The sequence below is a fragment of the Phyllostomus discolor genome, chromosome 1 (assembly GCF_004126475.2).
Source record: "Phyllostomus discolor isolate MPI-MPIP mPhyDis1 chromosome 1, mPhyDis1.pri.v3, whole genome shotgun sequence".
NCBI lineage: Eukaryota > Metazoa > Chordata > Mammalia > Chiroptera > Phyllostomidae > Phyllostomus > Phyllostomus discolor.
The window spans coordinates 48458611-48471522 of NC_040903.2; the positions used below are offsets into that span (position 1 = coordinate 48458611).

At 38.2% G+C, this 12912-nt stretch overlaps 1 protein-coding gene across 3 annotated transcripts in view; it reads right to left on the reverse strand.

The window, feature by feature from the left end:
* Nucleotides 1-12084, reverse strand: part of CCNI (cyclin I) — a 31566-nt gene extending 19482 nt beyond the window's left edge. The window contains exons 1-2 of one of the 3 annotated variants that reach the window (XM_028505876.2): nucleotides 11504-12084; nucleotides 5002-5158 (exon numbers count right to left, since the gene is read on the reverse strand). In XM_028505876.2, coding sequence (XP_028361677.1) covers nucleotides 5002-5115 — 114 coding nt within the window. In that variant the 5' untranslated portion in view covers nucleotides 5116-5158; nucleotides 11504-12084. Of the gene's footprint in view, nucleotides 1-18; nucleotides 30-5001; nucleotides 5159-11503 lie in introns of all 3 variants that reach the window. The other 2 variants (XM_028505877.2, XM_036022542.1) reach the window with 2 other exon arrangements.
* Nucleotides 12085-12912: the final 828 nt, after the last annotated feature.

Consider the following 12912-nt stretch of genomic DNA (forward strand, 5'->3'; position numbering starts at 1 on the left):
TTGATGTTTCTCTCTCACTCTTTCTCCCCCTTTCTCTTGAAACTCAATAAACATGTCCTTCGGCGAGAATTACAAAAAAAGAGAGAGATAGATATAATATCAATCTAAAGAGCCTGAGAACATTTAAAAAAGAAAAAGCAGAAACTCTTCCCAATTCATTTTACAAAGTTCAGCATAACTTTATTATGAAAACCTGACAAAGACATCACGAACCAATCTCACCCATTAACATATACACAAAAAGCCTAAGCAAAATGTTAGCAAAATCCAATGATATATAAAAATTCAACACCCGTTCATGAAAAATCTCTTAGCAAACTAAGGCAGAGAAAAGAATGTCTTAATCTGATAAAGACTGTCTAAGAAATATATAACAAATATTATACTTAATGTGAAATACTGAAAGCTTTCCCCTCATAATGAGACTCAGATGAAGATGCTTGGTACCATTATTTATATTCAAGTGTTCTGAAGGCCCAAACTACTTGTATAGAACAAGAAAAATAATTCAAAACTATAAGAAATGGAAAGAAAGAATAAAACCATAATTATTCAGAGTTAACATGACTGTATATAATATACAGAAAGTCCAAAATACTCTGTGAACTATTAGTAAGCTAATTTAGTATGGTCAACATATAAAAATCAATTTTATTTCTATATGACAGCATATAAAACAAAAAATTTTTAAATTATACCATTTAGCCTCATGGTATCAAAATGATACAAATAGCCTCAACAAGACTCAACTATCCAAGAATAAAACTAAACTACCAAACACTATTAAAAGTTACTGAAGTCCATCTTTAAAGAAAATAGAGAAATATTCTATGTTAACTGACTGAAATACTATAAACATGTCAACTCTCCCCCAAATTAACCAACAGATTTAATAAAATCAAAACCTTCATGTTGTTTTATTTTAAAATATATATGAAAAACCAAAGGGTTAAGGACAAGACAATCTTGAAAAAAAAAGAACAAAATTTATGCCACCAAAGACTTTATTATTAATACTATCATAAGCAAACAGACTAATGATAAGAAAAAAGTCAAGAAACAAACCCACTAATATATCTACACATATATAGTCGTCACTTGATTTATAACAAAAGTACATTGCAGGGCAGTGGGGTAGGGCTAATAATGTCTTTTTAATAAAGGTGCTGTTACCTATATAGAGAAAAATGACTCTAGACTCCCACTTCACACTACACCAAAAAACAACAATGAAATTCCAACTGATATGTAGATCTAAATGTAAAAGATTAAAAAAAATCAAGTAGGCCAAAGAAAATGCAGGGGAGTATCTTTATTACCTTGGGTTAGGCAAACACTTATTTAGAAGGACTAAATAAAAAGGGGAAAAAATGGTAATTTGCTCATTGAAAATTAAGACCTTTGTCAAAAATCAATCCAAATAGAGTTGAAGATTATCTGTAATACACAGAGCCTGCAAAAGAAAGAACCTAACAAAATAATTAACAATTAAAGACAATTCAATAAAAAAACCCAGGTAAAAGATTTGACCAGACATTTCACTCAAAAATAGGATAGCTAATAGCCAATAAGCATATGAAAAGCTACTGAACTTCATTAGTTATCAAGGAAATGCATATTAAAATCCAATGTGATACTACAACACAGGCATCAGAATAACTAAAATGAAGAAGACAATACCAAGTGTTGACAAGGATGTAGAGCAACGTGAGACTTTCATCCTCTGCTGGAAAGGTAAATAAAAAAGTGGTAAACAGTAGTGTAACAACTTTGGAACTACAATTAGTGGTACCTACTAAACTTAAGTATGTACATATTATAGGTTCTAGCAATTCCACCCCTAGGAATATATTCATCAGAAATGTACACATATGTTCACTAAGAGACATGCATAAGAAAATGACTCTAGTGTCGATCCAGAGAACAGATGGACATAATGGAATGGAACTGTTCCAATTCATACAATGGAATAATACATGTCAATGAGAATTAATTAATTTATGGCTACATGAAATAACATGGATGAACCTCACACACACACACACACACACACACACACACACACACAAACTAAGCAAAAGAGGCCATTATGTACTCTGTGATTATACACACACACACTCAAACTCAGAAAAAAACTAATGTGTGACATTAGGACATTAACCTCCTGGAGGAAAGTAGACAAAAGGACACAGAGGGGCTTCTGAGCTGCTGGTAATGTACAATTTTAGTTGTACACTTATGATCTGCATATGTTCCTATATATTACACATCAAAAAACTGTTTAAGGAAAACAAAAAAGACCATCAAGCCGAAGAGGAAATAGACACACTGCATTTTTCAGACTATAAGACACACCCTCCAAATTTGGGAGGAAATGGGGGTGCGTGGTATAGACTGAATGTAGCATACCTGGCTTGCTATGGGAAGGGGGCGAGACTGGCAATGGAGCAGGGTAACAGGTTATTAAACATTTTACCACATTTTTTACTTCAATTTTTTTTCCTATTTTCCTCTAAAACCTAGGCGCATCTTATGGTCCAGTGCATCTTATTATAGTCCTAAAAATATGATATTTGTTTACCAAATCCACAGATGGTACAAAAATGATAGTCAATACATTAGATAACAATCTTAATTTTAAAGCCAGAAAAATGGACCAGAATAAAACAATTTTAAATTTAAGAGGAATAAATAAGAAATACTGCACCTAAGTTAAAAACTAAAAAGTACATCTAGGGTAAGGGAACCTTTGCTTAGAAGTTGAGACAGAAACAACAAGGTTTTAAAAACAAGTTTAATATAACCCAACAAACATGACACTGCTGAAAAAAAAAATTGGTTTAGATTAATGAAACAATCCTAGATTAAGATGAGGTAATAGTTTCACTTTACTGCTCATTAATGACAACTGACATGTCTCAATTTAAGAAATACACTAAAAAGAATGTATCTAGAAAATGAAAACATGGGATGGTTAAGGGAAAGTCATGTCAAACAAAAAATGGTTAGAGATGACTTCATGGGTTTAACACCTGTCTTTAAACTAAAGGGCTATTGTTTAAAATAAGAAACAGCTCTATTCTGTATTGCTCCTGTGGTCAGAACTACAACCAATTTTCTGTCCTCCAGAAAAAAAGGAATTTCAAGATTCAGTTTAGGAAAAACTTTCTAATAATTCATACATTTTTTCCAGTGGAATGAGCAAGTGCCCAAAGCAGAAGATCTCATCAGAGATGTTAGAATGAATGAACTTTTTTTTTTTTTTTTTTACTGTTGTTCAAGGAGAGTTGTCTCATTTCTACCTCACCACTCTCCCCGCCCCCCCCCCAGAACTTTCAAATTTTGTAGTTAGACTGAACCAGTGTTTCCCAAACTAAACACAAACTAATAATATCATGAAGCTTTTAAAAATACAAATGTCCACAGTTGCCACCAGAAGGTCAGTGGGCATGGGTGGGGCCTGGAAGCTCTAAAAATCCTCCTAAAGTGTCCCAGAAGGAGAAGAGGAAGAGCAAGGAATTGAAAACTTATTGAAAAAATAATAAAGGAAAACTTCCCCAATCTGGCAAAGGAAACAGACCTCCAGAAAGTCCAGGAAGCTCAGAGAGTCCCAAAGAAGTTGGACCCAAGGAGGAACACACCAAGGCACATTATAACTACATTACCCAAGATTAAAAACAAGGAATCTTAGAAGCAGCAAGAGAAAAGAAGACTGTTACCTACAAAGGAGTTCCCATAAGACTGTCAGCTCATTTCTCAAAAGAAACCTTACAGGCAAGAAGAGGCTGGAAAGAAGTATTCAAAGTCATGAAAATCAAGAACCTACAAGGTAGATTACTCTATCCAGCAAAGCTATCATGTAGAATGGAAAGGCAGATAAAGTGCTTCCCAGACAAGGTCAAGTTAAAGGAGTTCATTATCACCAAGCCCTTATTATATGAAATGTTAAAGGTACTTATCTAATCAAAACTACGAACACTAAAGTGACAACAAACTCCAACTACCAATAACTGAACCTAAAAATAAAAACAAACAACCTAAGGAAACAACTAAAATAGGAACAGAGTCACAGAAATGGAGAGCACATGGAGGGTTATCAGGGGAGCAGCAGGAGAATGGGGCAAAAAGGTACAAGGAAAAAGAAACATAATTGGTAAGCACAAAATAGACAGTGGGAGGTTAATAATAGTATAGGAAATGGAGAAGCCAAAGAACTTATATGTATGACCCATGGACATGAACTAAGAGTGGGGGGGAATGCGGGAGAAAGGGGGGTGCAGAGGGATAAAGGGGGAAAAAATGAACCAAAACCAACAAGAGAAGAAACTCAGATATTTGCTATCATTAATATACACATATCAAAATATTCTTGGCTATTATTCTTTATCCCAAGCACAATACTAGTTACTAGGGGTAAAAAGATATGTAAGACATCTTGTATAGTAAGCTTTTTGAGTGAATAAACTTTATAGTTGCTTGTAGAAAAAAACAGCTGATGTAATTATATGATGGAATTACAGACTTTTTAAAAAGAAATGGCACATAACCAACAGTAATTTAGAAGTCAGCTGGCTCTCTCCCTAGAAGCTTCCAATATTACCTTAGTAGTTTACTTGACTTCCTCATAATATTCAAGGAATATAGTGCAATTTTTTGTTACCTAAAGACAATAATATATTACCAGCTTCCAAGGCTAACTATAATCTAGAAATAATGGCAGCTTACTACTATCAGTATTGACTATGAAGAAAGAAAACACACACACAACACACACCTATGTTCCTAAAGCTGTAACTCAGATAAAAACAAAACAAGCAAACAAAAACAGTTCACATTCTTATTTTGTTTCACAATAAAATAAATGTTTCTCAAATAAAAAAACAGCATATCCCTCACTGGTACATATTTCTCCAATTCATGTTAAGATACTAATATAGGACAGTAGTAGACTTATTTCTAATAAAAGTCATCTATCTATAGAGTGAGGAGAAAAATCATTACCTGGTTTGTAGGCATTTTCGGCACATTTACTTTCCACATCTGGGCTTCTCTAGAGATTGCCTTTTCCAAAAGGAAAGACAATCTCTGGTTTTCCAAAGGCCCTGGAAACTTCATGATATCCTTTGGGTCTGCCTGCCTCCCAGCTTGATGTAGCTACCTATAAAATCAAATATAAAACAATGCTGTTTATGTAATTACAGAATAAGTATAGCAATGTATAAGTATGTTGGCTCTTATTAAGCAATTCATATAACAAAATAAGAATGTTATGAGGCAGTATAAGATTTTATAGCTCTTGAAAATATCATATATTAAAATGTTGCCCTGGCTGGCATGGCTCAGCGGATTAAGCACGGACCTGCAAACCAAAGGGTCTCCAGTTCAATTCCCAGCTAGAGCAAGTGCCTTGCAACCAGGTCCCCAGTCTGGGGCGTGCAACAAGTAACCAATCTATATTTCTCTCACATGGATGTTTCTCTCCCTCTCTCCCCCCCTTCCTTCTCCTCTCTCGAAAAATAAATGAAAAACAACCTTTAAAATGTTACAGTGATAGTTACCAAACATATTCTCACTTTAAATTGGAAACCCAGTTATAGAGAATAAAAACACGGTCTTATAACTGACAAAAATCACTTGACCCTAGTCAAAATATATTATAACTGAGCCCTGGCTGGCATAGCTCAGTGGATTGAGAGCGGGCTTCGAACCAACGCATCACAGGTTCGATTCCCAGTCAGGGCACGTGCCTTGGGTTGCAGGCCATGGCCCCCAGCAACTGCACATTGATGTTTCTCTCTCCCTCCCTTCCCTCTCTAAAAATAAATAAATAAAATCTTAAAAAAAATTGAAAGCAAATATTAATTATAAAAAATATATTATAACCGTCAAACTGTGTCAATTTTAAGTTATGAGCTTTTTATACTAGGAATTTAGTAGATGTGCCAAATGTTCATCTTAAAAATCTAATCAGGTAAGGGTTGCTAACCTTTTTCACTAAAGAAAGTTACAACAATCACGTTAAATCCCACCTATTTCCACTTAATCAGTATGAAACCATCACCTTAAGTATGAAACTTTTTTTCATTTTAAAACAATTAGTTTTGTTTTTTTTTCATGGTTCAAAAACACGTACAAATAGTGTAAAAAGGAAGTATGAAACTATGTTGCATTGAACTTCCAATACAGTGTCTACTAACCTCACATATGGATATTTAAATTAGATATAACTCCTCAGTCTAGCCCCATTTCAAGTGTTCAATAACTACAAGTGATTAACAAATACTGCATTAGATAATACAGAAAGGGAACGTGTATCAATGCAGTAAATTCCACTGGAGAGCGTTGATTAGAAAACTCAACAGTGAAGTGACTGGCACTCCAAACGAGCAGCAAGTCTGAAGAGCCACACTCTAGATCAGTGCAGGGCAAATCAAAGTCCAAGAGAGATGCCTAAAAAAAAAAGTTTTTAAAAAGGGGAAACTATAGATTTGAAAGATGACTAGGTGTAAAAACCTTAATTAAGAATTGCTGGAGCCCTGGCTGGTGTGGCTCAGTGGATTGAGTGCCAATCTGTAAACCAAAAAGTCACCAGTTCGATTCCCCATCAAGGCATATGCCTGGGTTGTCAGGCCAGGTCCCCAGTTTGGGGCACACCAGAGGCAATGCAAGAAACAACTGATTGATGTATCTCTTGTACATAGATGTTTCTCTCCCTCTTTCTCCCTCTCTCTACAAATAAATAAAATCCTAAAAAAGGAGAAAGACTGCTGGAGAAATGTGGAAAGATATAATGAAAGCTAAGCAACTGACAAAGTAAACCAGAAAAAAAAGGTTATGCAAGAAGGTAAATGTAATAGAATACCACAGTACTTACATAGCAATAAGATCAGGTTCAAGATTCCTGTTTTCCAATCACCTACAGTTAAGGTCCTCAGTAAAACTTTCAAATATTTAGATGCTTTTAATCACTTTTTCAATAGACATAACAGGTAAAATTAGAGAATACTTTCGGATGAATGAAAAAGACTACCTAACATAATAAAACTTATGGGATGCAATGAAAGTGGTGCTTAAAGACAAATTAATTCTTGTAAATGCTATATTAAAAAAAAAATCTCAGCCCTGGCTGGTGTAGCTCAGTGGATTGAGCACGGGCTGTGAACCAAAGTGCTGCAGGTTTGATTCCCAGTCAGGGTACATGCCTGGGTTACAGGCCATGACCCCCAGCAACCGCACATTGATGTTTCTCTCTCTCTCTTTCTCCCTCCCTTCCCTCTCTAAAAACAAATAAATAAAAGTAAAAAAAAAATAATCTCAAACCAGTACCATAACCTTCCACTGTAAGACACTGGAAAAAGTTCAGTAAACTATAACTAAAGAAAGCCAGAAGGAAAGAATATTAGAGTGGAAATTAAAAAATACAGAACAGAAAAATAAAATAGAATCAATGAAATCAAAAGGCAGTTCTTTGAAAAGATCATTAAAATTAACAAACCTTTAGCTACACTGACCAAGAAAAAACAAAGGATAAAGCACTAAAATCAGAAATAAAGCAAGGATATTACTACCTATGTTATAGAAATTTTTTAAAATAAGAGAATTTTATAAACTGTATACAAATGAAGTGAACAATTTGGATGAAACAAATATCTAGAGCCATAAACTATCAAAAATGACTTAAGAAAAAATAGAAAGGCTGACTAGCCATATAACAAGAAACGGAATGAATGAACAAATAAACTATTGCCAAGGAAAATCCTATGCCAAATGGCTCTACTGGTAAATTCTACAAAACATTTACAGAAAAATTAATACAAATTACTCATTTACTCTTGCAAAAAAGAGGAGTACTTCTCAACTCATTTTATGAGGCCAGTTATTACCCTGCTACCAAAACCAAAAATAATATATAGCACTAAAAAACTATACATCAGTATCTTTTCTAAATACATACAGAACTCCTCAACAAAATACTAGCAAATTGCATCTCCCACTGTAAAAAAAGAAAGATTATACACCATAAGCAAATGTGACTTAGCCCAGGAATGCAAGTTGGTTTATTGTTCAGAAACAATTAACATAATACACCACATCAACAGAAGAAAAATAAATCATTCTTTGCTCACACTAAGATGTCAACGAAGGAAAAAGTTCAAATTTTTTAAACTTAAAAAAAAAAAAAAGGGATACAAATATGCCAAGTGAAAGACAGAAAGAATGGAGAACACCTGTGGGGATGTTCCAGCTTAAATAAGTCTATAGAAAAATCAGATTGCAGTATCTGACCTTAGAATGGATCTTGTACTGGAAGAGAAATAAATGCTAAAAATGTCATTATTGGGTCAATTGACATAATGGGAACATGGGCAGTAGATTAAAGTAAATGTAACAATATTAAATGTATTCAAGTTTATAACTTTACTGTGATTCTCTAAGAGAATATCCCTAGCCCTAGGAAATACACATCACAAAATTTAGGAGTAAAGGGCCATCATGCAACTTATACATACATATGGTGGGGCGTGGGATGACAAATGATAAACCAAATAAGGTAAAATGTTAATAGGTGAATCCTGGTAAAGAGTTTCATTTTGAAATTACTTATAAGAATGTAAAAAACAAAATAAAAGACAATTTATGGAAGTACATGTATTATCAGGCTATTACTTACATTCCATTTTTAAGTCTCTAGTAAGGCATAACATGATACACTGGAAAAAGCATTGGCTTGAATTTTACTTCTTTTATTGGCAGAATACAATCTATTTTCTGTTTTAAATTTTACTTATTTTTAGAGAGAGGGGGAGGGAGAGATGGAGAGAAACATTAATGCGTTAGAGAAACATCCATTGGCTACCTTCCACACACCCGGGTGGCAACCCAGGCATGTGCCCTGACCAGGAATGCTCCCACCCAACCAGGAATCAAACCAGGGACCCTTCACTTTGCAGGACAATGTTCAACCAACCAAGTCAATCAGGGCCTATTTTCTAATATGTAAAACAGATTATTTGAATCAGATTAATAATGAATCCTGCTAAGAAATAAAATACAAACGGTTAAAATATAATTTTACTATTTCAAATAATAAAACATTATAGTTGTATCTTATTTTATGCCCACTTTTGGATACAGCCAGAATTTTGAATGCTCAGGTAGAAAAGTCTCTAGGAATTGAAAAACAAAAAGCCCGTATTTTGGTTGGCATACTCCACGTACTTCCAACTTTATGAATAGCTTTTTTCACATTTCTCCTCTCATTCTTTAAATCTCTACTTCTGCTTTTTCCAGGTTTATCAAATAGCTTAATGTTTGAGTGAAGTCCATAAAATCCTTATTGTACAGCATAAACTATATTACAAATCTATATAAAGGGCCTCCCACTCGTCCAAGGGAAATTACTGCATGGTGATGGCTAAACAGAACTTAATATGGTATTATTATACTTACTATTATCATAACACCAACCCTATTAATAATTCTGTACTGGTGCTGATTTTTGGATATTGAGTTCTTCTTCTTAATATGATAAATTTATTAATGTGACCATACAAGAACCCCACGTTCTAATATTACCTCACTGACTTTATGCCCCTAACTTAATAATGAATCACATGTAATATTTGTAATTCTAAAACAGGATGCTGTTTCCCAATCTCCATGTCTTCCCACACTCTCTTCTTTTAACTAGAAATGTCCTTCTGTAGCTCACACTCCCCTTCCTACTGAGTTTACACTTGCATCAATCTGTGATGGAACACTGCCTTCCCATATCTCTACTCAGACATAACTCTACTTTTGCACTTAACTGCTCTGTGATAATCATTTGCAGATTTGTCTCTCCTACTAACCATAAGTTCCTTGATGGCATTCAGAGTTGAGCACTATGCCTAATAAATAATAATAGCTTACACTTGCTAAATGATTAACAGGTAAAAGCAGTGAGTGCTACCTGATCAGGTATTCTTCTAAGTATTATGCCATATTAACTGATTTAATCCTAACACAACCTGATGAAGTAGGTATTATTAAGCCTACTTTAAAGATAAAGAAACATGCAAAAAGTGAATACTTTCCATCTTTAAAGTATTACACAATCAGAATAAAACCTGTATACACAACTCTCAGCTTCCAATCTGACCAAAAAAAAAAAAACAAAAACGTTTGAGAGTTCCATCCTAACCTACTAGGATGCCACTCTACTATACCTCCCAACACACGTTAATTCTACTGGTCTGCTCTTCATTATTATTAAGATTTTCCTGGTCCAGAAACTCATTATCTCTCATCCTGCTGGTCCCAGATTAGTGAATCTAGATCTTGTCCATTCTCTCTTAACCAATTGATATTTATCCATTCCCTTCCACTTTGTCTGCCACAGATGACCTGGAAAACTGGAAGCAGATAACATTACTGTTAACCTTTTCACCAGAAACAGAGACTATTCAACATATTATCAGCATGCTCAGGTTTGAACTCTGGCCACCGGATTCTAGCTGTGTCATCTAAGGAGGAAATTACTTCACTTCGTTGAGCCTCTGTTTTCCTCATCTGTGAAATGACACTCCTCAATGAAACCTGCCTCAATGAGTACTTGAGAATTCAGTAAGTTGCAAACCACTTAGAATAACTGTCTGATAATATGCCTCAACAAGTGTTGTTATTAACATCCTAAGGTCACACTGCTGCTCAAATGTTGAGTGACTCCCCAATAACAGAAGAAAGGCTAAATCCTGCCTCTGGAGAGATACCTTCCACTATTTCGCTACCCAATTCTCAAGCCCTACCAAAATGATCTGCAATGGAACCTTGAGCTCAGCAGAGGCCCTTCTTTCCTTTTTTCAAAACTTCGCTATTATCCGCTCTTCAGGGTGCAACTCAAATCTCACCTCCTCTTCAATCTCCCCCACCCACACCCTGGGTGACGTTCCCCTTCACCGAGTTCCCGCAGCACCGGCGTTCCTCCCCATTCATTTGGCATTCACACTGCTTTGCAATGTAAACCATCTTCCTTCGGCTCCCGCAGGAGCGTTGAGGTCTAACAGTGGGAGTGTGTCCCCTTCTTTGTGTGTTACACAGGCTAGCGGAGCCTAGAAAATGCACTACAGAGTAGGCAATCTGCAAATACTACAAAAAAGTTACTCGGCGACAGACAAAAATGGCCCGAAAGGGAGCAGAGAAGAGCTGTTAGCAAGCTGGGCAGGTGCAGAGCTGTTCTTGCGTGGAGGTCCAGGACGAGGGAACGTCCGGGGGGGCCCCTGTGGAAGCGGAGGGGAAAGGGGACGGACTGCGGTCGGAGGGATGTAGTAGGGGTGGGTGGATGTGAGTGGGGTAGCATTGGCGAAGGCCGGGTGGTGGAGGCGCGGGGAGGTGGCCCCGGTGGGGGTGGGGCCGGAGGCGGTGAGGTGCCCCGGAGCGCGCACGGCTCGGGGTGCCTTCCTGTGGGCTACGCGCGCGAGCGCGGGTCTCGGAAACTAGTCGAGCCCCCGCCCCGCCCGCTCACCTTCTCCTCCTCTTCCTCCTCCCTGGCAGAGCTGTAGGCCTCACAGTGGCGATGCGGGGTCATCCGGGGGCCCGCTACCACCTCATTTTCCTCAGCGCGCGGCGACGGGGCGCGCAGAACGAGGACCGGGCAGACTGAGGAGGGAGAAGAGGGGAAACCGTGCCGGGGTGCGCGGGCACTGGCACTCGAGCGGGACACACGGCTGCGGCCGTGGGTCGGTCAGCGAATTAGTTCCATGACGATCCTGGACCTGAGGCCGCCACCGCCGGTCTGGCTCCTCCAACCGCCGCCGCTTGTGCCCGGGTGGGGAGGGGGCTCCCTCTCTCCATAGGGCGGCGGGGGCCGGGGAGAGGCGGGGGTTGAGACCGGCTCTGCCCCTGCCCGGGGGAAGCGCCTCCAAGGGGAAATGGTGAAAGGGAGGAAGGGGGAAAAAAGAAAAAAAAAAAAAAAGAAGGGGAAGGGGGGAAAAGAAGAAAAAGCGAGACAGAGGCGCTGCCGCGTCCGCTCGCGGGGAAGGCTAGGGAGGGAGGGGGTGGGAAGAAGTGCCGGCTTCCTCGGCTCCGCCCTCGCGGACGGATTCCTAGTCTAGCTGAGTCCTTGTAAACAACGATGAAATGGACTCACGTTAACCCTCCTTTTTCGGCCCGCGGACTTTGTGGTCCAGCAAACACACGGACAGAAATCCGGAGGAAAACTGTATCGTAGGAAAGGTGCTAGGGTTAAAGAGAAAGGAGGTTTTTTTTTTTTTTGGTGGGGTAAGGAAAACCAAGTTGTGCGGACTCGTTTCCCCTAGAGGAGCGGAAGAGTTCCAAACCACTCCACGGTGACGTAGATGCTCCCTTCCAGCTCGCTCGGACTTGGCGAGCGGTGGCCGGAGATTGGCTGCGCATGCGTCTCGGGGAAGAAAGAAGCCGCTGAGCGCTGCGCTTGGGGGTGGTGTTCTGTTGGGATGCATCTCTGGCTCAACCTAGAGCTCCCTGGCTTTATCCTAGCTAGCTTGTGTCTGGGACTGGTAGAAGAATATCTATTGGGAGCGGGTGGTGGTGTGTTGTGGGAAAGCATTGTATTCTTTGTTGACCTCGCAAAAAATTTGTGTTCCCTTATCACTGACGTGTAAATGGAATTGCAGTGTTTTCGCTGTCACATCCTGGGTGGAGGGGCGTTCTAAAGCGCTTTAGAAATCAGGAAATTTGAGGGCTCATGTACTTAAGCACCTTTTTGCTTAAGGCCAATTTAAAACGGTGAGTTACACTGCTGAAGGCCGAGAACCTGCTTGGTAATGCGCCAAGGAATTCTATCCACTTAACCAACACATCTGAGTATTTCAGACTAGATTTTATTCCCAGGTGTTAAACGAATGTGTGGTGACATATAAATGTGTTTTATTTGGGGGTTCTTTTACTCACCTA